This window comes from Zophobas morio, unplaced genomic scaffold, assembly GCF_036711695.1.
Source record: "Zophobas morio isolate AGI-343-1 ecotype UQ-CSIRO unplaced genomic scaffold, CSIRO_AGI_Zmor_V1 ptg000022l, whole genome shotgun sequence".
Taxonomy (NCBI): Eukaryota; Metazoa; Arthropoda; class Insecta; order Coleoptera; family Tenebrionidae; genus Zophobas; species Zophobas morio.
The window spans coordinates 7456652-7483849 of NW_026972127.1; the positions used below are offsets into that span (position 1 = coordinate 7456652).

At 35.7% G+C, this 27198-nt stretch overlaps 8 protein-coding genes across 8 annotated transcripts in view; 2 read left to right on the plus strand and 6 right to left on the minus strand.

The window, feature by feature from the left end:
- Nucleotides 1–395: 395 nt before the first annotated feature.
- Nucleotides 396–2304, minus strand: LOC135133439 (DNA topoisomerase 1-like). The gene is made up of 2 exons (XM_064061829.1): nt 2195–2304; nt 396–2128 (listed from the first exon to the last, which is right to left on the minus strand). Exons 1-2 carry the CDS (start codon nt 2278–2280, stop codon nt 1342–1344), a joined length of 873 nt encoding a protein of 290 aa, XP_063917899.1. The 5' UTR covers nt 2281–2304; the 3' UTR covers nt 396–1341.
- A 3124-nt stretch (nt 2305–5428) lies between these two features.
- LOC135133437 (probable ATP-dependent RNA helicase DDX23) lies at nt 5429–8130 on the plus strand. Its single transcript, XM_064061827.1, has 2 exons — nt 5429–7782; nt 7834–8130. Exons 1-2 carry the CDS (start codon nt 5682–5684, stop codon nt 8049–8051), a joined length of 2319 nt encoding a protein of 772 aa, XP_063917897.1. The 5' UTR covers nt 5429–5681; the 3' UTR covers nt 8052–8130.
- LOC135133440 (DNA-directed RNA polymerases I, II, and III subunit RPABC2-like) lies at nt 8087–8636 on the minus strand. The gene has a single exon (XM_064061830.1). The coding sequence runs from the start codon at nt 8532–8534 to the stop codon at nt 8139–8141; it is 396 nt and encodes a 131-aa protein (XP_063917900.1). The 5' UTR covers nt 8535–8636; the 3' UTR covers nt 8087–8138.
- Nucleotides 8637–8714: 78 nt separating this feature from the next.
- On the minus strand, nt 8715–10416 carry LOC135133438 (UDP-glucosyltransferase 2-like). The gene is made up of 3 exons (XM_064061828.1): nt 9563–10416; nt 9083–9510; nt 8715–9034 (listed from the first exon to the last, which is right to left on the minus strand). Exons 1-3 carry the CDS (start codon nt 10370–10372, stop codon nt 8803–8805), a joined length of 1470 nt encoding a protein of 489 aa, XP_063917898.1. The 5' UTR covers nt 10373–10416; the 3' UTR covers nt 8715–8802.
- Nucleotides 10417–14299: 3883 nt separating this feature from the next.
- On the minus strand, nt 14300–16330 carry LOC135133682 (SLIT and NTRK-like protein 3). Its single transcript, XM_064062156.1, has 8 exons — nt 16082–16330; nt 15879–16029; nt 15683–15826; nt 15312–15637; nt 15133–15266; nt 14814–15073; nt 14639–14764; nt 14300–14587 (listed from the first exon to the last, which is right to left on the minus strand). The coding sequence occupies exons 1-8, from the start codon at nt 16269–16271 to the stop codon at nt 14380–14382; spliced, it is 1539 nt and encodes a 512-aa protein (XP_063918226.1). The 5' UTR covers nt 16272–16330; the 3' UTR covers nt 14300–14379.
- Nucleotides 16331–16376: 46 nt separating this feature from the next.
- On the minus strand, nt 16377–18011 carry LOC135133683 (uncharacterized). Its single transcript, XM_064062157.1, has 7 exons — nt 17832–18011; nt 17744–17776; nt 17577–17693; nt 17362–17525; nt 16989–17300; nt 16735–16936; nt 16377–16682 (listed from the first exon to the last, which is right to left on the minus strand). Exons 1-7 carry the CDS (start codon nt 17896–17898, stop codon nt 16486–16488), a joined length of 1092 nt encoding a protein of 363 aa, XP_063918227.1. The 5' UTR covers nt 17899–18011; the 3' UTR covers nt 16377–16485.
- A 273-nt stretch (nt 18012–18284) lies between these two features.
- On the minus strand, nt 18285–20333 carry LOC135133608 (uncharacterized). The gene is made up of 7 exons (XM_064062060.1): nt 20245–20333; nt 20162–20194; nt 19815–19931; nt 19565–19731; nt 19201–19512; nt 18959–19142; nt 18285–18537 (listed from the first exon to the last, which is right to left on the minus strand). Exons 1-7 carry the CDS (start codon nt 20288–20290, stop codon nt 18335–18337), a joined length of 1062 nt encoding a protein of 353 aa, XP_063918130.1. The 5' UTR covers nt 20291–20333; the 3' UTR covers nt 18285–18334.
- A 386-nt stretch (nt 20334–20719) lies between these two features.
- The window catches only part of LOC135133722 (sperm-tail PG-rich repeat-containing protein 2-like), a 52910-nt gene continuing 46431 nt past the window's right edge, over nt 20720–27198 (plus strand). The window contains exons 1-4 of the mRNA XM_064062210.1: nt 20720–20898; nt 20952–21058; nt 21109–21390; nt 21437–21658. Of these exons, the coding sequence (XP_063918280.1) occupies nt 20799–20898; nt 20952–21058; nt 21109–21390; nt 21437–21658 (711 nt within the window). The 5' untranslated portion in view covers nt 20720–20798. The remainder of the gene's footprint in view (nt 20899–20951; nt 21059–21108; nt 21391–21436; nt 21659–27198) is intronic.

Genomic DNA, 27198 nt, shown 5'->3' on the forward strand with positions numbered 1-27198 from the left:
AAGATATAAAACAAAAATGACGAACAGTGAGCTATCTTCACTTCAATGAGTGTGTTAATAGTTGATCGTTGTCAAAATTTGAAGATTGTTATTTGAATATTTTTTAATCTGATATTTTAATGGGGATTAATATTTTAGTGGTTCTTAAGAAAATTAAAAGCACAATTTGGATATAAATGACCTTGTTTCGTAAGTCAAATGTTTCTTATGCTTAATAATGTCCAATAAATATTATAACCTCTTAATCGCTCCGATTCGCTTCACGAAAAATCAAGAATTTGATAAAAATCGCATACTTTTGACTTTGCCGCCGTCAGATCTGAGTTCTTGAGACAATTTTAGGTAAGATTAGTGAAGAAACTAAATTTTTCTATGAAGATTTCATGTTTGCCTTGCTTCTAAACAATTACCAATTTCAGATTTATTAATAATTATACATACACAGTCAGTGACATTACATAAATCCATAAATAATGTTAGCATTTTTTTTCTTATAGAAACGATTTACACAGTCAGCACGGCCTCAACAGAAAATTAGAATAGTCAAAGAACTGGGACCTTCTTTTCCTTGCCCAACTAAACTTTTCTTGTAATTTTTTCGTCAACACTTTCTCAATTGGAACGTTATTATTCAGACACCAAGCCATTGTAATCCGAGGGTCCAAATATTTAGACATCGATATAGTCAAATCATAGTCATTTAACTGCAAAATACTTTGCAGATCTTCAAATAGTCCTGTACTTTTTATTGGAAAGTTGCTTTGATGGTAATATGCGTTTCTGGTCTTGATAACCTGACTTACAAGAAAATGAATATCATGCCTTACTTTAGCAAATTTTTCCTGTGTTGCCGGATCTCGGTTCGTGAAATCTTTTCTATGATTGAACAAAATGGCAACTGCAAGGTTTGCGCACTGGTGACAGTCCGGTTTTTTCAAATTGAAGTGGCGAAACATCTGTGGAAAAAGTTTCAACAGTATTTCAAAAGCGACAGATGCGTGGACTGTTTTCAGTTGTTTTTCTGAAAGGTGATAAGGGTGGCAGTTTAAAAAGTTGCTTAGTTCAGAGGGTGTTATACGGTCGAAGAGTTTGTCTTCGGGAGATAGCATGTTTTGGAAAAGTCGAAAATGTCGAAATATTGCGTCGTCTACGGATATTTCGTTGTACACTTTTCCTGATAACGTGAAAACGACTACATTTTGTCGGTTGTTTTTTTCTTTGTGGAGTTGAACATCTTGAACTCTAAAGGCGCAACATCCTATACCGTCCGGCCGATCTTGTACTTTATCGTCGATTCTGAAGCCGAAGTGTTGCACTAAATATAGAGCTACAGACGTTTGGTTAACTTTGACAGATGGGGAGTTTAAAATCCCACATGCATTGGGTGTTCAGTTGATCAACTTTGCATTTTTGGGTGTGAGCTGTGTCAAACTTTTGTTGATTCTTTTGTGTTTTTGTTACTCTTGCTTGATCTTTATTTTGTGTTTGTTTCTTTTTTTTAATGTTAGTTGATTTTGCCAGCATGTACCTTTCTCCATTAGTAACGTCATCGTACCATTTAGCCAACCAACTAACTGTCTTGTCATGGACGACTTTTTTCCATTTGTGTCCTTTTGGAGGCTCCGGAATCTTCGAATCTTCACTACAATTTATTGTAATATCTTCAGGTCTGACTCCCTTTTTCAGTGTACCCATTTTCGGATGTCCCCCGCGTCCCACAAATAATCCAGGACCTTGCATTTTGAAACCGATAACTTCAGTTTTTTCGCCATCCATGTTACAGAAACCGTATTCATCGTCAATTTTTGCATCTTTTTTATTTATCTTCTCGTTTTGAAGATACTCTTGTATTAAAGAAAAATCGCACTTAGTTAAATCATTAATAGCCATTTTTTCATTTCGTGTCATGACTTGTCTCCAGTCGTTGAAAAAATTCTCCTGAAAGGTTTTTTCTTCGACGCATTTGGTGTTTAACATTTTGGCGTACAGGGTTGCCACTTGTTCGCTTTTCGGAGAAAGTTTAACTTTCTTGCTACTGTAGGAAAAGAGATTTGGCGGTAAAGGTTGGTATTCTGGAACGAAGAAAGGTCCTTTGTGTTCTAAGAATTTCCATTTTTCTGTCCTTTTCCTGAAATAGACATTAATAAATTATTGCTATATCTGATATTATAAAATTATTGCATTAGATTTCTACCTTTTCATTTTCTTGTTCTCAATTTGTTGAGTTTTTCGTTTCTTAGCATCGCTTTGGGTGTCTGGGGACTTATTCTTTCGTTTCATTTTTGCTTTACTACTTCTCGCACTTTATCAAATAATCGACTATTTATATACCTTGCTGTTACAAGTATGATTTTTTTTATCTTATCTTATGACGTATTTAATTGATTTTATTTATTAAAATTTAATACTTACACATGTTGCTGCAAGTAGTTGCTTGTTTTTGGTACCATCTTATCATAATTTAGATATTTATAAAGCACTTGAAAAGTATAAATAATACGAAATTAAAGCACAAAGGAAGATTTTTTTATACATAATTTATAGTGGCTATGCTAAAGCATTAATTGCCAAAGTCACCAATCTACCCAACCTTGTTTTATTAAATTTATGGTACAATTTTTTACTTCCCGAGCGTAAACCAAGAAATATGTCTCCCGTTTCCGTCTGTCTGTCTGTCCGTCGGTCCGTCTGTCCATCTGTCCATCTGTCTGCCGTCTTGAATTTTTATTAGACAGATAATCTTCGAAAGTACTGGGCCGATTGTTGGAATATCATGCAGATGGTAAAACGCTTACCAAAAATTTATCTAATCATCCCCATAATAATGTGATGACGCCACTTCAAAATTGTACGTAGTAAATGGGTTTTTAGTTGTATAAAATAATGGTCCTACACATGTAGTTTATGACGCCGTGTTGAGTTTTTACTCGAAACGTTCAGATTTTTGAAAAAAAATCCAAAATTATAAAACAACATTTTGCAATTTAATTTTATTTTAAGTTATGATAAGGATGATACATTTTTAATTAAAATATATTTGCTTATCCCCTCCAAAAAATGATGACGTCAGCTCAAAATTTTGCCGAACACAAGGTTGTACAGCTGTTATAAAATTAGGGTATTGTGAAGTTGACAATAGAGTGGTTAATCAGGAAAACCACAATTGTAAATCTTTTCGACTGTGCCTGTCATCCATTGCAGAGGCGGATTCAGGAGAATTCGTTACTCGTCCAAAATACTCGATTATTTGGACATATAATAACAATGTATTATCATTTACACTCTTCTGTTTTTGAAATCTATGTGCATCTTTTGGAAATAAATAAAACCTTAACTGTGCTGGAAAAATGGTTGATGTCTTTTTAAAAATTACGTGAAGGCCCGCTGTATAATATATTTTAGATAAAAAAGTGAGCTATTTTCTATTACAGGTTTACAAAAAAAGTATAGTATAGCAGTTATTAATAATAAAATTTGAAAATAAAATGTAGATACAAATACAAAATATAGCTGAAGCCGGATCTGCACTGGGTGGCAAGAGATTGAGACAAATCCTTGATTGACTATACTTTAGGTGCGAGGGAAGTTCTGTCGAAACAACTTTCGACCAGTTTTTTCCTTAATATACATAGTCATCTTTTCGCAACAAGAAACTTAAAACATCTTGAAAATGGTAAATTTTTCTAAAGAAATGTGGATTTTGTAATTAAGCTCCACCCTTCGAAGTGACAATAAATGAAAAATTTATCACAATTGAGACAGGGCGGGTGGGTGGGGCTTAATCATTGGCTTCTCTTTCTTAATGTATACAGTTTACTTTCAAGAACATAATACTTAAAACATAATTCTAACCTCGAGTTCACCATTTAATATTTTAAGTATTTTATCAGTGAAATGGATAAGCCCCACCCACCCGCCCAATCTCAATTGTGATGAATTTTTTTATTCGTCGTAAGACCGAGGGGTGGAGCTTAACCGCAAAGTCCACATTTAATAATAATAATAATAATAATAATAATAATAATAATAGCATTTATTGCCCAACAGTGTACACCATTTACAGGACAATACATTGTATAATACCTACATTCTGCATAGTATAATGCAATTAACAAAATATATATGTAAAATAAAATAAGAATTAATTAATTAAATTGTGAAAAGACTTAATATGAGTGAAATACATACAAAATAATTTACAGTTAGTGTGCAATATGAAATATATCATCATAGTGGATGTTAGCAAAATATGATATTCTAGTCATTGGCGAGTTCTTCATGGCATTAGTTCTTGGTGTTACCAAATTACCATTTCTGTACAAGAACCTACGGAGTGAAATATGTTTGAAGCATTATCGTATTCTTTTGAGAAAAATAAGGAACGAATAAGAGAAAAATGCTTTAGTAAAACCACCAATTTTACATTATCCAAATTTTGCAGAAAATAACACTTTTTAATTCACTGTTATCTTTGAGAAACTAAATTATAACAACAAATTTATTTATCGCATACAAAAAAGTGTATCTCGAAAACAATTGTGACGGTAAGCGGCTAAATTTCTATAAGGCAAAATATAGCCCCGCCCACCCACCCTATCGCAATTGTGATGATTTTTTTTTTATTCGTCGTTAGCCAAACGGGCGGAGCTTAACTGCAAAATCCTTATTTCTCTAAAAGAAATGAAAAACATGTTTTTGAGTATTGTGTTGTTCAAAGAATACTACGTATATTAAGAAAAATAAAGCTAAAGATTAAGCCCCACCCATATCCACCCCGATCTTAATCCTCAATTGTGATGACTTTCATTCGTTGTCAGATCGAGGGGCGGGGCTTAATTGCAACATCCATATTTGTCTACGAGAATTTACCATTTTAAACATGTTTTAAGTTTCTTGCTCTGCAAAAACGACTATAAGTATATTAAGAAAAAAGGCAAAATATAAATATATTAACGATTTACCATGCTTATGATAACCTTAAAACGTTTGCAAAATTGTAGAGCATTCGGTTTTGCAATTTCAAAATTAAATTGTAAAATTTTGTCATACATTTTTGATTTTTGTTTTATAAAATCTGGTTGTTTCGGGGAAAAAATCAACACGGATTCATAAACTACACGTACGAGTATGCTATTTTATAAAATTTAAAGCACATTTACTGTGTTGAATTTTGAAGTGACGTCATCACATTGTTAGTAAGATGATAAGGTAGGCATAGGCGGCGAACAGATCGACAGACAGTCAGACAGACAGACAGACGGAAACGGGGACCTATTTTTTCTTTTAACACTTTGAGAGGAGAACTATTGTAAATTTTGCGTTACTATACGCAGAGTTACAAAATTGTGTAAAGAAAAAACTCAACTGGAAAATGCTGGATGTGTTTCATTGTACTTCAAGAGCGAGGGAAGTTCTGTCGAAACAACTTTCGACCAATTTGTTAGTGTTAGAACCCTTATTTAGACTTTTTGTGAATTCATCGACATATCATGGTCTGATTTATTATTGCCGCTCTATACAAATTGTGCCAAGTGACAACCAATGCAACCACCTGATCCAAATCTCCAAAATCCCTAACTCTTGTGTCGTTACAAAACGTCAATCACTTCTAACCTCACCGATTGTTGTGAAACAAAGTGCCCCCATACAATTACAAACCCCCCAACTAACTCACCGTTTCAATGGTGAACGACAAGAAACGCCGCTCTCGAAGCCGCGACAGACTCGACAAAGACAGAGACAAACGCCGTCGTTCCAGATCCCGCAGCAAAGAGCGCCCCCATAAACGCTACCGCTCTCGCTCCCGCGACAAATATGAAAGCTCCAGCAGCAAATACGACAGGTACGCCAAATCCGACCGCGACAAAGACAAGCGCGACGACCGCAAAGACGACAAAGACAAGAAGTCGAAAGATTCGCGCAAGCGAACACCAACACCGGAGTCCGAGACCAAGGACGAAACGAAGGGCGACCTGAAACAGGAGGCTGCCGCGAAACGCGAACCGTTATCTTTGGAAGAACTTCTAGCGAAGAAAAAAGCTGAAGAGGCCGCCAAAAGCAAGCCTGTGTTTCTGACGAAGGAGCAACGGGCCGCTGAGGCCTTGAAACGGCGGCAGGAGGAGGTGGATCGGTTGAGGAAGCAGCAGGACGCCGAGAGGAAGATTATTGAGAGTGTGCAGGCGTCGAGGTTGGAGGAGCAGAGGAAGGAGGATAGGGAGTTTCGGCGACCGCGGGATAGGGAGAAGGAGGAGGATAAGCAGAAGGATAAGGATAAAGAGAAGGAGTCGGATGCTATTAAGGAGAGGTATTTGGGGTTGGTTAAGAAGAAGAGGAGGGTGAGGAGGTTGAATGATAGGAAGTTTGTGTTTGATTGGGATGCAGGGGAAGATACGTCACAGGATTACAATCCTTTGTATAAGGAGAGACATCAGGTGCAATTTTTCGGGAGAGGGAATCTAGCCGGGATTGATATAAAAGCGCAGAAACGGGATCAAAGCAAGTTCTATGGCGAATTGTTGGAAAAACGCAGGACGGAAGCGGAAAAAGCGCAAGAGAAAGTCAGATTGAAGAAGGTGAGGAGGAAAGAAGAGAAGCAACTATGGGATGATCGGCACTGGTCTGAAAAAGAGGTGAATGAGATGACTGAAAGGGATTGGCGTATATTTAGAGAGGATTACAACATCACTATCAAAGGTGGGAAAATTCCTGAACCAATTCGCTGCTGGAAGGAATCAGGAATACAAAAAGAACTTCTCGAAATTATTGATAAAGTTGGCTATAAGGACCCGACTCCAATTCAGAGACAGGCTATCCCTATTGGAATGCAAAATAGGGATATTATTGGTGTTGCTGAAACCGGTTCTGGTAAAACTCTAGCCTTCCTTATTCCATTACTATCCTGGATTCAATCCCTCCCTAAAATCGAGCGTACTGAGGACGCCGATCAAGGTCCGTACGCTATTATTTTAGCCCCCACTCGAGAACTCGCTCAACAAATTGAAGAAGAAACTGTCAAGTTTGGACAACCACTTGGAATTCGTACCGTGGTTGTTGTGGGTGGTTTAAGCAGAGAAGAGCAAGGTTTCAGACTACGAATGGGGTGTGAAATTGTTATCGCTACCCCTGGACGTCTTATCGATGTCCTTGAAAATCGCTACTTGGTTTTAAATCAGTGTACATACATTGTTATGGATGAAGCTGATCGAATGATAGATTTAGGGTTTGAAGCAGACGTCCAGAAAATCTTGGAGTACATGCCTGTTACAAATTTGAAACCTGATTCAGAAGAAGCTGAAGATAAAGAGGTGCTTTTGGCGAATTACAACAGTAAGAAGAAATATCGGCAGACGGTGATGTTTACAGCTACTATGCCTCCGGCTGTTGAAAGATTGGCTAGAACATACTTGAGACGACCTGCTGTGGTTTACATTGGTTCTATTGGTAAACCGACTGAGAGAGTTGAACAGATTGTGCATATTATGACTGAGAACGACAAGAGGAAGAAATTAATGGAATATTTGTCGAAAGGAGTGGATCCTCCAGTTATTATTTTCGTCAATCAGAAAAAAGGGGCAGACGTTTTGGCTAAAGGTTTGGAGAAATTGGGGTACAGTGCTTGTACGCTTCATGGTGGTAAAGGACAAGAGCAGAGAGAATACGCCCTTGCTAGTCTTAAATCAGGGGCTAAAGATATATTGGTTGCTACTGATGTTGCTGGTAGAGGTATTGATATCAAGGACGTCTCAGTGGTTATTAATTATGACATGGCTAAAACTATTGAAGGTATAGTGACTAGTGTGACTTGAACACCTCCATTTATACATTTATTTTCAGATTATACCCATCGTATTGGTAGGACTGGTCGCGCTGGCAAGAGTGGTGTGGCCATCAGCTTCTGCACAAACGACGATTCAGCCCTATTCTACGACCTCAAGCAAATGTTACTGTCGTCACCCGTTTCCACCTGTCCACCTGAGTTAATGAACCATCCGGAATGCCAGATCAGACCGAACCAACCCAAGCGGCGTCGCGACGAGATGATTTTTGCTTAGTCTTGAAATATTTAGCTTTAGAATATCCACAAAAATTATGAAACTAGTGTACTTTAATAAATATCTTACAATCACAAAATGTCTTATTTAGTGGTCAATTATAATAAGTTCATCTATCCCCCAGTCTTCGTAAGAATGGTCAGGTAAATATCGCCTAATGATAATGGGGATTTTGCGCTGCTTGAGTTCCTTCATCGCGATTTGTAAGGGATCGGTTTCTCCGTCGAGCTCCACCATAACTGGGGCGCACATGGCTATTTGGAGGGCCCGTGTTCCTAGGACTCTTGCTCGTTCATACTTGGTCATGTACTTGGTGGTTATGCGTTTGTTTTTGGGCACGCCGCCTCCAGCTTGGCCGTGTGCTAAAATGTCGATGTTGTCACCCTCTTCTTCGGGTTGTTCGAGCTCCTCGATGTTGTCGTCGTCCACGTCGTCGTCGAAGTCGTCACCGACATCATCTCCGTCGAATTCTTCGTCATTCATTGTTACGCTGTTTAATTATTGAACCACTTAATTAATTATATGTTGTTAAATAATAACAATAGTGAAAATTGTAACAAAAACACAACTTGTTTGTACACAATGTGAGAAATGACAAGTGACAGCCAATTTTAAGGGATTTTGTAGTGACAAAGCAACAAAATTCCCTAAATAACGGTCGCAGTTCAGGGGCCGTATTAATCACAATTCATGCCCGATAATAGAAAAATTAGCTAAATCGGCTCGTGAAAACTGATAGTCATTAGATTTTCTAAAAATGCATATATTCATACGTGTTGTACAGACAACCTAGAACATTTTCGAAACTAGAGTCCAACCAAATTAAAAAATACTGCATCCAAGACATTGTAGCTGTTTCACTTCTTAAATACTTCGTGCCTTTATGCCTGATGACGTATTCTATCCACCAAATACTTTTTTCTAAGCCACCACTGGGTTTGTCTTGGATTAACTTATTCACATGTGTAATCGATTCTTTATACCTAAAATGATATTATCACCACAGCACTAGCGCTCTTTAACTAATATACTTGTTATTTTCCGCTACTTCAATTATGATTTCTTTCAAATCGTCTTTTGTCATAGTTGCATAGTCTATACTTTGAGCAATACCCAAGTCAGCGATTTTTTTCACATTTCCGAACTGATCAAAAGCAAAAGGCATACCAACAAGAGGTACAGAACTAGCAACTGCTTCTTGTACTGATATAAGATCACCTTGACTGACAAAGACTTTAGTTTTCGGGTGACGAAGAACGTGGTGTTGCACTAGAGTTTTTTTGATTAGCAAATTTTCGGGTGTGTAGGGTACGGCACCATGGTCTAGTAACCACAACACGTCGTATGGTAATTGTGATATGCTAGCCATAATAGTTTCTATGATGGTGCTATGCAAATTAGTCCCTAAATTGAAATAAACAATCCCTCTTGTACTTTCGTCTAAATATCTTCGAACATCCTGTACATACAAAAACAGCAAAACTACTGTTGGTATAAAATAAAAAACTTACGTTAGACAGGCCCTGATTTGGTTTAAGATCTAGCAGTATGGGTACAAGTTTTGGAACACTTAAATGCTGTGAATTGATCACAGGATTTGTATTCATTAACACCAAACTGACGTTGTAGACGATATCTTCAATGTTAGGGCAATCCTTTCCAAAATATCGTTTACTTTTCTTGTCCAGCGTATACAAAGTGTACAAACTGTGGGGTACTTTGACTAGGGTTCCAATAAAATTTATCACGTTATTAAAAAACGACACATTATTGTCGATTGTAGTACTAAAATCTACAGATGGAATACCCAATTGATCATAAACAAAAACTGGTATGAAATCAGAGTTGATTCCAATTATGGGTGCCTTGAAGCGACATCCCAAGCTATATATTAACTGGTGGAAGTTTTCGAGTATTAGTAAGTCAAAATTGGTACTGGGATCCGGGAAGAGTGAGTCTACGTGGTCTAGAACTTCTTCAGCAAAGTTGATAAAGTACTGCTCGTAGTAAAATAATCTGTTAAGAAAGAACTCATTTTTGAATATCATTTCCATTTGGGGTCTGTTTCTCCTTTCAATGTCATTCAGTGTAGAGATTTCGATTTCAGTAAGGTTGCTTAAACTATGGTCGTTAAGTGGTTTAGAAGTTATGACCGTCACTTGATGGCCTCTTAGAGACAGTTCTTTAGAAATAACTTGATACACTGTTAGTACACTTGGCGATGGTACAGGAAAAACACATAATATTTTTGCAGAATGGGAACTAGATATTAAAGTTGTACCAAAAACTAGCAGAAATATCGATTTCACTGAAAGGTTCATTATATCGTCACCATAAGTTCTAAATCGACCAATACGTGTAAACATTTTCAACACTGAAAGTAAACTGTTTACTTTATGCGGTTACTAAAAACGAACTTGATAAAAGTTAAGGCTCGTTATGGTCTGATAAGTACGCAAATGACTGCATTTAAAACTAAACTTGAGTTATCGACCTTTTTTAATTTATATGTAGGTCGAATAAAACTGTAGCCTGACTAGTGGATTTCAACTTACGTATTTTACTGTTTTTCTTAAAAATACGGACGGAAGAAAATGTGCTGTCTAAATTTCTAAAATCGAAATGTTTAATTTTGGTTTTTAAAGCAATATGGAGTTTACAGTTTTTCTAAATTTGTCCTCCAAAAACAAAACACCATGAGCTTATTTTCAATTGTTTTGAAAAATAAACGTTAGGACTTTCTAAGATTCCTGCAAAATTTTCAAAAATAAAACACAAAGATGCTAATTACTAAAAGTTATTTATTAAAAGTAACATAAATTCTATATGCTGGTAAACCAGATTTAACAAAATTAATTTCCATTTTAAAAAATATGTTCGAAATTTCAATGACATAACGTAAATAGAAAAGTAACATAAATTTTGTAAAACAATAACATCTGTTATGTCCTGTCATTTCAAAATGCTCGAGCTCCGTGGAATATTTTTTATTTTAATTTCTTTCTGAAAATGATGCCTTAGGTAAATGACACCAGGTGACTATTTTGTCCCCCTTATAGTTACCTCGAAATCAGTAAAATCCGACGTCCACGATTCATCATCCGAGTCTTTGGCTGATTTTAAACTCATCACAGATGGCCTCCAACACTTCTTTGGTGAATTTGTTTTTGCTTCGAGTAGTCTGAACTTGGGCATTTCTAAAATACTTCCTATTATTTGCAGTACTCGTAAATTAAAAAAAGAAAAAGAACCTTTCTTTGAATAGCGTTTTTGGTGACTGCGTGGGGTTATTGCTTTCTTTTTCCCGGTACCTTTCTGAGGGGTTGGTGTGAAAGGAGAACTTTTCGGTGTGTATAATCGAGGTGTTCTTGGTGCCTTTATAGAATCCACTGTATCTTTCGTAACATACTATAAAAAGATACATGATTGTCTATATATTTTTTTTAAATACATACCTTCTTCAGACTAACGTTGGTCTTAATCAGAGCTTCAATAGTTCGATCAAAACTCAAAAACGGCTCTCCGTGTTTCTGCGAAAAATAATTCGACAATTTTAAGAGTTTCTCTTCAGTTTTGTTGATGCGGCTTTTTAAAATCCCCAATTTTTTCAACTCTTCCGCCATTTTGCCACCTCTGTTTGCATAAAAAGACCTCGGATCTCTGTTTATTCTCAGTTCTTCTGCCTCTTTCAGAATTTTGTTGTAGGTGTTCAGCGTAATAATAATTTCACTAAAAATAAATAAAAAATGAGTTAATGTAGGAACAACTAACAGTTTATAAAAATTTTACTAATTTTGGGCATAGAACTCTTCCCACTTCTTGATTTCTTCATTAAAATGATCAAGCACCGCTTGACTGTAATCGTTTGTGTAAATTTCTGGAAAATCATTCCGTATGCTTGAGCCACAGTGACACTGGTCCCAAAGAACGGTCAACGTTGCTTTACATTCTTCGATTAAATTTTCCAGATTATGGTCTCTGAAGGCTTCTAATCTTGCAATTTCGTCAGAAAGACGCTCCTCGAGTTCCCTCTGCGGTATTTCCGCTGATTGTAGAAAAGATATTTTTTCGCTGGCTGAAAAATGAAGACTATTCCATAATTTTTCTAGTTGTTCTTTCAAACCATTAATGCGCGTTTCAATTTCGTGCTGTTTGATCACCACACACTGGTAAATTTCATTCAGTGAGTCAATTGCTTCGCTGGTGATACCGAATGATTCGTCTGACAACTCCAGAAATTTAGCCTTTTGAGCTTCATCCAACTGAAGACCATAATCTTGAATGATGCTTCGAATTTCAGCTATTTTCGTCTTAAATTCGTTGTCTTTAAGAACGGCTCTTTGCTCTAAAGATTCTACTGTTTGCTTGATTTTTTCTTCCGATAGCAGGGACATGACATCTGGAAGAGTTCTAAAAGACCGCCCTAGTTTCTTCGCCAAAAGTTCATATTTGCCCTCCAGTTCTCGTGCTTCTTTTTGTTTTTTTTCATATATGATTTCAAGTCTGTAATACGCAAAGACTATTAAGAAAATTATGGAAAAAGGTCTTACTCTTGCAATCTTGTTTTCAACCAATTGTAGTTTTTACTTAGAGGCATGTCTTTGTTCTGGTTTTCTTCGAACAAATCCACACCTAATATGGATACCAGCTCCTCTATTCTCGTTACACATTTTCCCATTAAATCAATATATTTGTCGTATATATTTTGGGCTGTGATAATACAACCTTCACACGTCCTTTTAAATTCATCCTGTACCATCTCGATGTGGTCTGCGTTTGCTTCTTGGTCGTTATCCACTGCAATTACGACCTCGAGCCATTGTAGCACAGATTTACTAACGGTGGTAATAATGTCATCATGGACTATACGAGTCCATGGACATTCGTTGAATCTAGAAATTGATTAAATTAGTATGTGGTTGCTACCATTGTTTAAACATACAGCGGTTTTGAGGGACTTCTGTCACACATGATTTCCATTTTTCACAATTCACGAACTGCTTGCCGTCACGGTGTGCTGAAAGTGATAATTTTTTCCTGATTCTTTGTTCTTGCTAATGTAAAAAGCTCGTTCTAAAAAGCTATATGTTAAAGTCACGTGTTCTCTTGCATAGAATGCACCCACAAAATATATAGCGACAAAATTTGAAAAAAAATTCAAATGTTCATAAATGTGTAAACTATTTATACTCTTAGTTTACATGAAATTAAAACAAAAGGGTTAGGGTTGACTATGTTTTTCTAGAATTCTTTCTACCAGTGGTCACCAAATCATTTCTAAGAAGAATGTGGAAAACTGATTACTAGTTACTAGATTTTCTAAAATTCCAGTATAATTGATACATATTGTACAGATAATCTAGAACGTTTTCGAAACTAGAGTCCAACCAAATTAAAAAATAGTATACCCAAGACATAGCGGCACTTCTTAAATATTTTGTGCTTATATTCTATCCACCAAATATTTTTTTCTAAGCCATCACTGGATTTGTCTTGGATTAACTTCTACCACGGTATTAATGATCTTTAAATGATATACTTGTTATTTTCAGCTACTTCAACTATGATTTTTTTCAGCAAACTGACGTTGTAGACGATATCTTCAATGTAAGGGTAATCCTTTCCAAAATATTAGTTACTTTTCTTGTCCAGCGTATACAAAGTGTATAAACTATGGGGTACTTTGACTAGGGTCCCAATAAAATTTATCACGTTATTAAAAACGACACATTGTCTAAGTTAGTGTAGCTGTAAGTACTAAAATCTAGATGTGAAATACCCAATTGATCATAAACAAAAAGTGGTAGGAAATCGGAGTTGATTCCAATTATGGGTGCTTTAAAGCCACAGTCCAAGCTATATATTAACTGGTGCAAGTTTTCGAGTAAGCATTATTAAATCAAAATTGGTACTAAGTAGGATCTGGGAAGAGTGTGTATACCTGATCTAGAACTTCTTCAGCAAAGTTGATAAAGTACTGCTCGTAATTAATAATCTATTAAGGAAGAACTCATTTTTGAATTTCATTTCCATTTGGTGTCTGTTTCTCCTTTCAATGTCATTCAGTGTAGAGATTTCGATTTCAGTAAGGTTACTCAGACTATGGTCGTTAAGTTGTTTAGGTTATGACTGTCACTTGATGGCCTCTTAGAGACAGTTCTTTAGAAATGACTTGATTTAATTAGTACATTGGCGATGGTACAGGAAAAACACATAATATTTTTACAGAAGGAAAATTAGCTGAACAGTGAATTTCAACTTATATATTTTACTGTTTTTCTTAAAAATTTACTCTAGTGGATACAAATTTCTATAACATGTCTAATTTTTATTGTTCAGGATCCTTCGTTGTTGGTGACGTCTGAATGCCAACTTGTCTAATTGGAATTCTGGGCGACAAATTTACCATACTAGCCCACTGACCATCACACAGACTATTGAAACCCAAATCTTTTAAAAGAGCTCCTCCTAGCTCTTCAGGACCTCGACAAGTAGGCTGAATATCCCAAACTTTCCCTTTGTTTTCATCTATCCACCTAGAATTTAACATCGTTAACATTTTGAACTCTTTAAGCGTCCAAGACTACAAAGCCAAATAAAGAATGCTGCAATCGCAGTGCCACGGATTTTTTGCAAGTTTAATTGAAACCAAATTGTCGAGGTAGTCCAAACTTTTCGACGGCAGAAAATGAAACTTGTTGCTGTCCAAATCTCTAAAATTGAAACGTTTAATTTTCGTTTTTAAACCAGTCTGGAGTTTACAATTTTTCTAAATTTGGCGTGTAGGAGAAGATGTCCGCATGTATGGTCTTTAGAATATTGTTGCTGATTAACAAAGATGTTAGATTATCGAGTCCATTGAAACTTTTCTCTTCAAGTTCTTCTAAGTTGTTTGAAAATAAAAACAACTTCTTCAAGTTGATATTGGTTTCGAAACTGTTTTCGGGAAGCTCTGATATAAAATTTTGACCCAAGTGTAACTCTTGCAGATTGAATAGATTCTCAAAATCTTTAGTTTGTATCTAAAATGCAAACACAGCTGTAAAAATTTTGCAGACATTGTAGATGGTAAGAGTGTTACTCTTCTTAGGTGGTTTGAAGTCAGTTGCAACGATTTCAGACTTTGTAAGGAACTAAACAACTTATCAGATATACTTGAAATGTGGTTCTTTCTGAAGTTCAAGTATTCAAGATTTGGTAACGAATCAAACAAACCTAAAACTCTAAACAATTTTGAATGTAACACCAGTGAAGTTTTACCTGTCGGAAGATAATCAATTCTATTTTCGGCAAGCTGCAGTCGTTTCAAATTTTTCAAATCAGTAAACAAAAATTTCGGAAGCCTTTCGATTTTGTTGTTGCTAAAATCCAAATCTTCTAGTAACTCCAACTTCGAAAACAACGTTTGCGGAACTATCTTAACCAGGTTTCGTGATATGTGCAAGACAATTAATTTGGGGTTTCCTTTAAATAACTGAGGGGGTAATTGCTTGATTCTGTTGTTTGATATATCAAAACTCTGTAAATTTCTCAGTTTCAACAACAAGTCGTTCGCCACTTCTTCAATTTGGTTCTTGTGAAGTCGCCTGGAACGTGAGTTTTACATCAAGTTTTCTTTCATATTCACTTACAAATATTGTAAATTATCTAAATCATCAAAAATCGAATCTGGTAAATGGTCCAGCTCGTTGTCGAAAAGATCGAGTTCTATGAGGTGCGTTAGACTCAAAAAGGAGTTTTTGTGGAGGGTTGTAAGCCCGTTGATACCTAGATCTCTGAAAATGGGGTTCTACATTTTGAGTTGTTTGTTTTTTGGGATAACGTTACATGGAAATCACATCCTGTGGTAAAATTTGAGTTGCAGGTAGAGTTGGGAGATTTTGTTGCCAACAAGACAAACTTTTGGTTTCAGGTCTGCACTTGCAAGGTCCTTGGGTACACTCCAGCCAGCGTTCGTTCAGTTTTAGTATTTTCCAAACTGGGAAAAATTTTTAAAAATCAGTGATTACAGTGTCAAATAAGGTACGTACCTGGTTGTTCCAGTGACCGTAGTCTTCGTTCTAACTTTAACAAATAACTGTTGTTATTATTATCCTCTAAACTGTCGATATATTCTTGCAAGTCCATTTTGCTCTGTTCTAGCGCTTCGCAAGCGTTTATTTCACAAACGTAATCTTCACTTTTTACAGCACTAATAAGGAGGACGTAAAACAGCAACATTGTTGTGGGATTGAGGTACGTTCTAGGGCCAGAAAAAATATACTGACAGCTTGCAATTACGTAATTACATCTCAACGATGGTCTTTATTAAATGATTTGAATAGATTGCCAAGCAGAAAATTTATTTCCTTGTGTAGTTTACAACGATAATAAGAAGCACATTTAAGAGATTACATTTCTGACAAGCGTGTTTTCAAATATGTATCGCAAAAATTTATAAGTCGTGGTGGTACTCAACAAGGAGGATGGTGGTTCCGGATGAGACTAAATTTGTTACACGATCTGTATAAGTGGCTTCTACAGGGCATACAATATAGTTGCGTTCGTAAAAATGGGGAAACGCGTTTCCATAAAATGTGAACGCTACCATGATTTCTTCTTCGACTAAATGAGCAAAGAAACGGGAGCATCCTTAAAAAAAAATTATGTAATTTTGATAGTTTTTGAAATTTTATATACACACCGTCATCGTATGAATCTTGAATCGAAAACTTTGTTTCATAATAACTAGCACCCTCTTGTAGGTGGAGGTTTTCTGACATCACAAAAGTGTTATTTTTATACAAATGCCCCACATAAAACGGTTTGGTAAAAACTGGTTTTGGTGGTGATGGAGGATTTATCACCAGCTTTGCAGTGTTGCTTCTGGGTGGATTTCCCGTATCCTGGTGAAAAAATTGTCACATTGTTGCAGCGTTGTCAACCAACTGTATTTACCGTTACTGTGAGAGCAACTTCTATTTTACTGCTAATAATTTTTCCAGGAAATTTGGGCACCAGTTGGGCCAAATGTTGTTTGTTCAACGTTCCTGGCACAATTCCGCCATATACGACGTCAAAATATTCGTTCTCTTGTACACTGAACAACAATTCGCGATTAGTAATGTCGTAGTCCGTAGCAACAATAGAATTTAAGTCAAGCAGTCGCTTAAAGTCCGACTCAAGAGTTGAAATTAAGTCGTAAACGTACGTCGGTTTACTAAAGAAAGGCTCGTGATTATTGGAATCAATAAATGGAATAACCGTATTCTGAAAGAAAAAATAGTCAGTTTATTTAACTTGTTCACTAATAACTATATGTAAAACTTACCATTTCAACAACAGCACCATCAATGCATTGTAGACGAAGAGCAATATTAAAGTGGTAGCCGGATTTTTGAGTGAGAGTAGTTTTCTCGTCCAGTTGCTTGATCGTAATAAATAAATTTTCTTGGGGGTCTATGGATACGGGAAGATTCAGGGGCGAAGTAATGCCTAGAAAACAATTATTACGCAGTGAAAGCCATTAGCGAAAATTTGGTTTACCTGAGACATTTTCAGTATGCAAGTTGTAGGTATAAGGGATCGTGGTTTCCGGGTCTTCATCGTATACAGGATCAGTTATTTCGAGGTAATTGTGTGTTAAGCCATTAATGGTACAGTCTAAAAAATAATGGCTTTCATTTTGAAACTATTGACAACTTGGTACGTACTCAATCTTTTCGGTGGTGGTGCTAACTTTGCCTCTAAAATAACACCAAATAAAATTTTAATTTATGATTCAGAGTTCGCAGTACTCACTTGGCAGGCTGATCAACATTATGAGTAGAATACCGCAGTTAAAAAAAATAAGGTTCTTCTGCGTCATCGTGGACCACCGTGTTTGGAAGCTGAATTATTCTGATGATAGTATTTTTGATTAACGTGAAAACAAATTTTTTGATATAGTGTGTTTCCAGGATGTTCGCGCAAAATGCATAGTTTATCAGTAAGCACAGTTTCCGTTAGAAGGTGTAATCTTCCAAAGTTTGTGCATCACATGTTTGCAAAAATAGATTAGCAAGATTATGACATATATGTGGATTAATTTAAGCGTTTTGTGTTTTTACCAGTAATGAAAATGAAAGTAGTCGGTATTTAAAGTCTGTTAGAATATGAATACATTTGTATATCTGGTTGCATAATTTAATTTAATTTTCGCATTAACTAACACTTTGGGTAATGGCTAGTTAAAAAACTATTAAAAACAAGAACAATTTTTTACACATTTTATTTTTAATTTTTATTGCCTTATTCAGAAAATGTTACAAATTATGATGGTGTTCCACAATTAGAGCGGTATTTCCAGTTGAAAATAATTTTGTTATGGGATCGGTATACTTTGCTGTCAAACTACAGGCAAGATAGTTAAATCTGTAAAAACTGTCTCCCATATTGCAATTTTTTACTATTATAATTTGTCCCTCAGATATTGTTGCATAGTAATTACAATAGTATGAACAGCTTTCTGAAATTAAAAAATATTATAAGAAAAAAAGCATGTACCTACTTGAAGAATTTGTATATATACAATGCATATAAGTTTATATAGGTAAGCATTTGAATTAACGTGGACAATTTTTTAGTAGATATAAATACTTTTTAAACACTGTTGCTACTGCTGCTAGAAAGAATATTTCTGAAACACATGCAACTTCCCGTACAAGATTTTTATTTAATCTTCTTTTAAAAGAATATTATAATACATATGTATTTCCACATTTATACAAAAAAAATAATTGAACCGTTATATCTGTATGATTTTTTCCGATGAGGTCAGCATTTTTTATATAAACTAAGAAATTTGATTGCCCAAACTTAATTTTTTTCATGATAACGATTATGTACCTATTAGTTGATTACAACAAAACTTAATATCAAGAAGTTACCTATCTGGACACTTGTTTGGTAATATGTGACACCTTCTTCTAACTCTGGGTTTTCTGACATCTCAAAAGTGCCATTCTTGTACAAATGACCAACATAAAATGGTTTTTTAAACGCAGGTGTTGGTGGAGATGGAGGATTTATTACTACTTTTGAAGTGTTGCTCTTGGGTGGATTTCCTATATCCTTTAACAAAAAAGTAACAGTGGATCCATGTAGTTCTGGTTAAAAACACAATACTTACGGTAACTGTCATTATAACCTCTACTTTTTTAGTAATAATTTTTCCCGGAAATTTAGGAACCAACTGGGCAAAGTGCTTTTTGTTCAACGTTCCTGGTACAACTCCTCCATACAAAACTTTAAAATACTCATTGCCTTGTACATCAAACACCAATTCTCCGTTTGTAACGTCGTAATCCGTTGCAACAATGGGATTTAATTCAAGTTGCCGTTTAAAGTCCTCTTCATACGTCGAAATTAAGTTGTAAACATATTTCGGTTTGCTGAAGAACGGCTGGTGATTATTTGAATCCACAAACGGAACAACAGTGTTCTAAATTATAATATTGAGAAAAAAAGTTGAAGCATAATTTTATGGAACATACCATTGAAACAGTGGAACCATTTGTACATCGCAAAGTCAAGACAAATTTCAAATGGTAATCTTTACCTTGACTTTGAACACCTTTTTCATTAATTGCGGATATGCTCATAAGCAAGTTTTTATTTTGATCTAGGGATGCTCGGATGTTCCATGTAGAAGCTTGGACACCTAAAATTACAGTTTTAGTTTGTTAATACACAAATCTTACTGTAACTCTTTATTTCTAAGATAAGTAAAGCTTTTGTGCTCACCTGAAACGTTTTCGGTAGGCAAGTGATACGTGTAAGGAATTGTTGTTTCTGAATCAGTGTCATATACAGGATCAGTTATTGCTAAGTAATTATGGGTTAGTCCATTTACAGTGCAGCCTAAAAATGTCTACTTTAAGTAAGCGTTATTTTGATACCATAATAAGTAGTAATAATAGTAATGGAAGCTTACTTAGAGATAATCTGACAATTTGTAAATCAGATCACCCTGTATACTTCTAAATTTTCCTTCCATTTTTATATTTATGTTAAAACACAGTGACTAGAAATTTTCATGCAAAATTTTGAACATCCGTTTCCAAAAATATAGATATTTTCAATTTACTTACTTAATTTTCCCAATGCTGATGGAAAATTTGTCCCTAAAACAAAGCGAAAATAAAATTTTGTGTTAACAACTTTCAGAACTTACGTGATAGAGAAAAGAAAATAATAGAAAAAATATAACTCAGAATCATTTTATGGTAGTTACGTCTCTTCGGTTAAAAATTCTAAGTTGAATTAATCTGTGATAAAACTCTTCTAGCAAATAAGGAATATTTACATTATGTATGTATAAACAAATTTTATCAAATGTTTATACTTTTATGTTTATTTTTATGTCAATATGCGTCCTTTCTGGAACGTGGGATAACTCAATTTTTTTTAAATACGTTGTAGAACCTGAAGATTTCTGGATTCCCACGGTACCACACTTTAGTTGTTTTGAAGTACAAGAAATGACCTGTATTAATCATAATTGTTACATAGTAGTATTCTGATATGTAAAAAACCACTTTAATGACATGTTGTTGTTGTACGAAGAAAGCGCCATTCCCTTTTTTTTTGTTTTTTGAACCGAGTATAAATCCACCATGGAAACGCAGCGCCAACAATTACGATATTGTTTCACATGACTCTAAAATCAATTTTGTGGTTTCTGTCATTGCAAAACATCGTCTTTTTTCTTATATACAAAGACCAAAGATGTATGACGTTGCATCCAGAACAACCATCGTTAAATCATCAACAGGAGAAAATGTGGGCCCCAGCACCTACGTAATTTGCAATCCTCGAACTTCAAAAGGTACGTAACCAAACATTAGGAATTTTCCTTCAAACTTGTTTTCTTTTTTGTAGAAAACTGTGCCCCCTTTTTGTCGTCGGAAGAAAAATATAGCTCGTTTATTACAAAATGTTTCACGAAGGCGATTTACGACACCAGACATTTCAGAGACAGAATTCCTGTAAGTAACATCTATACAAGATTGGTATTTTTTTTATAAAAGTGTGGTAGGGTGGTGCCAGTTTACGTAACAAAGCACCCAGATTCGTCTACAAAACTGATTTGACCCCCGGTCCTGCGCAGTACAAAGCTAAACCCATCCAGTGTAGCAAGAAGAAGCTCAAATTGGACCCTACGAAACCAAAACTGTATGCTTGTGCTGTACCGTACTCTGTATCGGTGGTGGCACCCTCAATACCGTCGAAATCAGACGAAAATGGGTACGAAATCGTAGACGACAAACTTGTGAAATTGCCTCCAGATGTACCAATTCCCCAAGAAATTAACATTCCGGTAACGCTGACGCGACTTAACAGGTCGATTAATCGTGAAACCATAGAGTGCTTTTTGTAGTAAGAAGGGCTGGAGATGGTCTTGCAGAAGTTCGAGTAGGTTTGAGTCAAACAAGCACCAAACTTGTGGACCAGGACCTGCGGCATACACGCTACAGGGTGCTAAGTGTCGACGAGACGAAGAGGAGGAGCGCTTCCGAGAGATGGCGCGACTGTTAACTTTCCTACCCAGATTCGTGGAAGCTCAAGAGTTGAAGACTGCTAAGGACGTGAGTCCAAAAAACTAGCATACTTTTCTGTTTGTATTAATTTCCATATGCTCCCGTTTTAATTGGCTCGAATTGGTCAATATTAGCTTTCTTTTTATTCTAATGAAAACAGTCATACCTTTATTTGTCCAACATAGTTTTAAGCAACAGCTACACAAATAACGCCTTAATTAAGTCCTTCAGCTGACTCTGAAACGAGCATACCTACCACATCTTGTTTGCTTATACAAAAGTCGAAAAAACCTTCCACTTATAATTTATAAGATGGTGTTTCAGGCTTTATTAAATCATTAGGAACGGGTTGTTCGAGAACATCTTTGATAAATCTTAAACAATCATTATCTGAAGTCAAGTGATTTCGATTCCAAGAAAGCGGCGTATAAATGTGACGGTTGTATGTGGTAGGTCATCGTTGACGGTGGCTGTTTCCAACAATAGAAACAGACTTAATGATAATGAGGCAATTTTGTTCGATGAAATTCAGAGGTTGAGAACGGGATGACAGGAACACTGCAAACGTTTTCATCACGTCAGTTTCTGAGCGGAGGGCTAGTCAGTGGCGGCGTAAAGGGAGGCGGTGGGGGCCGTCCGCCCCGAGTACTAAGTACCACTGGAAGACAACACTATTCACTCGCACAACCAGAGAATATTTACAGAAGAATCACTCTGCCGAAACATACAAAAAAAAATCGGGACGATAGACAGACGGACAGACAGACAGACAGACAGACAGACAGACAGACAGACAGACGGACGGAAACGGGGAGAAACTCGAATGTAAAAGTAGGGAGTCGGCTGATGGACTTGTTTACAGTACTTCCGTTAAGTTGCCGTTGACGTTGGGTTTTCAACCAATCAAATTGCGGTAGTGTGCAATGTTGTCAACTTGAAGGAAAATCCCCTGAAGTAAGGGGGACGTTTTTCTGGTTGACAGCACTAATTCCATGAAAATCAAATTTTGATAGAGATTTTGAGGTCCACTAATATTAAGCCATTTAATCACCTCTTCAACGAAACTCTCATATTTTAAAAAGTTGCCATCATTTTCTGCACTGTAGCTTTCTGTCAGTACTTATGCATTGTTAAAGATAGTTACATTTTGCCCTTTTTTTCTAATATGTGTAATAAGCATTCACGTTCGGTAGAAGTAACTGACAGAAACTTTTCTGTGGTTAAGTTGCAATCTTAAGATCACTAGAAATTTAAGATTGGCATCAACTGTCTAATTTTCTATTTCAAATGTCAAATCTGAATTGTGTGGAAAAAAACGAAGTTTTTCTAATTTGAACACGCTTCGTTTCTAGAAAATCCTTAAATACAGCGTGGAAACAGTTTCCATAAAAGTAATCACGAGAAAGCTCATTTTAAAGGAAAAGAAACAAGAAATATTTCGTGGTTTTCAAAAAATTGGGTAAAACGGAAACAGTTAAACTGGTGGCAGAAATATTCTCCGTAAAGTTCGCTAGTGTTGTCGAGTGTTTTTCGAATTTTAAAATAATACAGATACAGCGGCGCTTGTGCCGTTAATATTATAATCAGAATCAGAAAGACGACTGCGCAGATTTATATACCTACATGCTTTGTTGGTTCCGTTCTACAATTGGTTTTTAAGTTTTATATAATCGTTATTGTTTTGTAAGAGGTAAAACACTTGGCTTTGAAAATAATTGTACATAATACACGTATAAATTTAGGTTTCCGAAGGCGAAGTTTTTCACATTTTAAACACGTTATAGCTGCCAGAATCAAATTTCTAAGGCGGTACCTATCTCCAATTGCGTGATTGTGGTGAAGATTTACTTTTCATTTTCTTGAATGAGACATGGATATACCAGAACGGATCCATGGTGAAATTGTGGATCCATGATGATGACATCAAAGCTTGTCCTCCTAAAAAAACTAGTGAAGGGAAAAGATTCAAAATTTTACATGCGGGTTGCTCTTTGGGCTTTTAGAGGGATGCGATTTTCTCCTTGGTTCAAAAATAGATTCACCAGATTACCACAAAACCATCACATTTTCGATATTTGACCTTTACTTACTTACATGTCACATTTTTGATAGCTACTTTCTGACATTCCAGTAATACATTATACACTAGAACAATTATATCCGCAGTTACACAGCTTAAAAAAATTGGTCTAAAGAGTTTAGACAGTACTTCCCTCGCTGTCGGAAACGTGACGACTGCATGCCTATTATGTTTTTTTTTCGCAGTGGATTTCAAAGAATTCGGTTTTGTAGTTCCTGATTAAATCAATAAAATATATTTACGCATTCATTAATTTTTTTGAGTCACTCTGTATATGCAAATCCAAAAAATATAAATGGAGTGATAAATGACAAGTACAGACTCATCATATTTTGTACATTTTAGATATGATTTATTCGGCAAACTTTCGAGCTGACGTCATCAAGTTTTTGGAGGGGATAAGCAAATATATTTTGACTAGACATTTATTATGCTCTTTATGACCTTAAAACATCTGCAAGATTTCAGAGCATTCGGTTTTGTAGTACCTGATTAAATCAATAAAATATATTTACGCATTCATTAATTTTTTTGAGTCACCCTGTATATGCAAATCCAAAAAATATGAATGGAGTGATAAATTACAAGTACAGACTCATCATATTTTTACAGTTTAGATAGGATTTATTCGGCAAACTTTCGAGCTGACGTCATCAATTTTTTGGAGGGGATAAGCAAATATATTTTGACTAAACATTTATTATGCTCTTTAGAACCTTAAAACATCTGCAAGATTTCAAAGCATTCGGTTTTGTAGTTTCTGAGTAAATCAGTAAAATAAATTTACGCATTCATTAATTTTTTTGAGTCACCCTGTATATGCAAATCCAAAAAATATGAATGGAGTGATAGATCACAAGTACAGACTCATCATATTTTGTACATTTTAGATATGATTTATTCCACAAACTTTTGAGCTGACGTCATCAAGTTTTTGGAGGGGATAAGCAAATATTTTTTGACTAAAGATTTATGATGCTCTTTATAGCCTTAAAACATCTGCAACATTTCAAAGCATTCTTAATATAAGTACAAAATTTCACAACAATCGGTCGAGTACTTTCGGAGATTATCTGTCTAATAAAAATCCGGGACAACAGACGGACAGACGGACGGACAGACGGACAGACGGACGGACAGACGGACAGACGGACAGACGGACGGACAGACGGACAGACGGACAGACGGACAGACAGACGGAAATGGGAGACCTATTTCTTCGTCTTCTAGGGGTCATGAAAGATCGAGAAAACGTAAAAGTAGAGAGTCGGCCGACGGACTTAATGTGACTCGATCTTGAAATGTGTGGCAATTAGTAACTTTTATGAAATAGAAATATATCTGTGTCCTTGTTATGCTCCGTCTTTTCGACAGCAGGTATTTTTTGCTTTCAGTATGGCGATCCTGTTACTGTCATTTGGCCGTCAATTGCCTTGGTGGTAACACGTCTTCCACGACTGTTTGCTGGTTACCGGTGACACTTTCTCGTTGAATAGGGCTGGAGTTACTTTGAGACTGGAATAGTGTTCTTTCCGGTCCGTTAACTTAATAATTCTAGTACAGTCTGTCGTAACCTCAAATCGTAAACACATCAAACTTTCGTTGACAGATAGCGAAAATTACTAGCCTCGCGCTATCTTTGTTTAACACATAAGTTAGGTTCCTCTCTGTCGAATTCCGACCACAGGCAGTTTGCCGTACTTTCTAAAAGTAATAGTAGATCTAGTGACTTTAGACGGACTCGATTACAATACTTCCTTTGCTTACGCTCGGGAAGTAAAAAAAAGTTACCAAATCTAGTTACATCTACCGAACGTGAATTCCTTATAGTCTTCTTTTCACAACAAGAAAGGTAGGACATATTTAAAAATGGCAAATTTTTGTAGGAAAGTATCGATTTTCATCACAAGTGAGCTTCGAATGGATATGGGTGGGGCTTAATTTTGGGCTTGTTTTTTTCTTAATAGACATAGTATTCTTTGAACAACACGATACTCAAAAACGTGTTTTTTTATTTATTGTAGAGATATAAGGATTTTGCAATTAAGCTCCCTCCTTTTGGCTTACGACGAATAAAAAAATCATCACAATTGAGATAGGGCGGGTGGGCGGGGGTTATATTTTGCCCTTTTTTCTTAATATACATAGCCATCTTTTCGTAATATGAAACTTAAAACATGGTTAAAATGGTTTTTGCAAAGAAATATGGATTTTGCAATTATGGGGCGAAGCTTATAGCAAAATCGATATTTCCCTATACAAATTTTCCATTTTAAATATGTTTTAAATTTTGTGTTCTGAAAAGAAGTCTACACATATTAAAACAAAAAGGCAAAATGTAAGCCCGCCCACCCGCCCTATCTCAATTGTAATGATTTTTTTTTATTCACCGTGAACCAAGGGGGTAGAGGGTAACTGCAAAATACTTATTTTTTTACAAGAAATTAAAAATATGTTTTTGAGTATCGTGTTGTTCAAAGAATACCATATATATTAAGAAACAAAGGCAAAATATAAACCCCGCCCACCCTCCCCATCTCAATTGTGATGATTTTTTTTATTCGTAGGAACTTAAAACACGTTTAAAATGGTAAACTGTTGTAAGGAAATATGGATTTTGCAATTAGGCTCCGCCCCTAGGTCTGCCAACGAATGAAAACTTTATTCCTATTTAGATTAGGATGGCTCAGGGCAGATATAGGTGGGGCAAAGTCTTTGGCTTTAATTTTTTCTTAATATACATAGTATTCTTTGAATAAGCCGATACTCAAAAAAATGTCTTACATGGCAATATCTTTTAGAGAAATAATAAAAATGTTGCAATTAAATTCGACTCCTTTGACTTTCGATGACTAAAAAAAATCACCACAATTGAGATAGGGCGGGTGGGCGGGGCTTATATTTTGCCTTTTTTCTTAGTATACCTAGTCGTCTTTTCAGAACAAGAAATTTAAAACATGTTCAAAATGGTAAATTCTTGTAGACAAATATGGATTTTGCAATTAAGCCCCTCCTCTCGATCTGCCAACGAATGAAAAATTCATCACGGTTGAGATCGAGACAGATGGGTGGGGCTTCTCTTTTGGTTTTCTTTTTTAATTAACACATTTAGGTTTCTTTGTATAACACAATTACTTAAGAACATATTTCACATGGTAATTTCTCGTAGAAAAATAAGGATTTTACAATTAAACTCCGCCCCTCGGCTTACGACGATTAAAAAAAAATCTTCAGAATTGAGACAGGGTGGGTGGGCGGGGCTTATATTTTGCCTTTTTTTTTTTTCTTAATATACATAGCCATGTTTCATAACAAGAAACATGGTTAAAATGGTTTTTGCAAGAAAATACGGATTTTGCAATTATGGGGCGGAGCCTAATTATTGCAAAATCGATATTTTCTTATATAAATTTTCCATTTTAAACATGTTTTAAGTTTCATGTTGTGAAAAGAAATCTAGACATAATAAAACAAAAAGGCAAAATATATGCCCGCCCGCCCGCCCTAT

Coding starts and splice junctions, on each gene's coding strand:
- LOC135133439 (XM_064061829.1), bottom strand. CDS start 2,280: ATGAAACGAAAGAATAAGTCCCCAGACACCCAAAGCGATGCTAAGAAA. Junction 2,129..2,194: donor GAGAACAAGAAAATGAAAAG/GTAGAAATCTAA, acceptor TGTCTATTTCAG/GAAAAGGACAGAAAAATGGA.
- LOC135133437 (XM_064061827.1), top strand. CDS start 5,682: ATGGTGAACGACAAGAAACGCCGCTCTCGAAGCCGCGACAGACTCGAC. Junction 7,783..7,833: donor CATGGCTAAAACTATTGAAG/GTATAGTGACTA, acceptor ATTTATTTTCAG/ATTATACCCATCGTATTGGT.
- LOC135133440 (XM_064061830.1), bottom strand. CDS start 8,534: ATGAATGACGAAGAATTCGACGGAGATGATGTCGGTGACGACTTCGAC.
- LOC135133438 (XM_064061828.1), bottom strand. CDS start 10,372: ATGAACCTTTCAGTGAAATCGATATTTCTGCTAGTTTTTGGTACAACT. Junction 9,511..9,562: donor CAAATCAGGGCCTGTCTAAC/GTAAGTTTTTTA, acceptor TTGTATGTACAG/GATGTTCGAAGATATTTAGA. Junction 9,035..9,082: donor GAAGTAGCGGAAAATAACAA/GTATATTAGTTA, acceptor ATATCATTTTAG/GTATAAAGAATCGATTACAC.
- LOC135133682 (XM_064062156.1), bottom strand. CDS start 16,271: ATGTTGCTGTTTTACGTCCTCCTTATTAGTGCTGTAAAAAGTGAAGAT. Junction 15,074..15,132: donor CTTCAAACCACCTAAGAAGA/GTAACACTCTTA, acceptor TTTGCATTTTAG/ATACAAACTAAAGATTTTGA. Junction 14,765..14,813: donor ACGCCAAATTTAGAAAAATT/GTAAACTCCAGA, acceptor TTTCAATTTTAG/AGATTTGGACAGCAACAAGT.
- LOC135133683 (XM_064062157.1), bottom strand. CDS start 17,898: ATGACGCAGAAGAACCTTATTTTTTTTAACTGCGGTATTCTACTCATA. Junction 17,777..17,831: donor AATGTTGATCAGCCTGCCAA/GTGAGTACTGCG, acceptor GTGTTATTTTAG/AGGCAAAGTTAGCACCACCA. Junction 17,301..17,361: donor ATGGTGCTGTTGTTGAAATG/GTAAGTTTTACA, acceptor TTTTTCTTTCAG/AATACGGTTATTCCATTTAT.
- LOC135133608 (XM_064062060.1), bottom strand. CDS start 20,290: ATGATTCTGAGTTATATTTTTTCTATTATTTTCTTTTCTCTATCAC. Junction 19,932..20,161: donor ATCAGCATTGGGAAAATTAA/GTAAGTAAATTG, acceptor AGACATTTTTAG/GCTGCACTGTAAATGGACTA. Junction 19,732..19,814: donor GCCTACCGAAAACGTTTCAG/GTGAGCACAAAA, acceptor CTGTAATTTTAG/GTGTCCAAGCTTCTACATGG.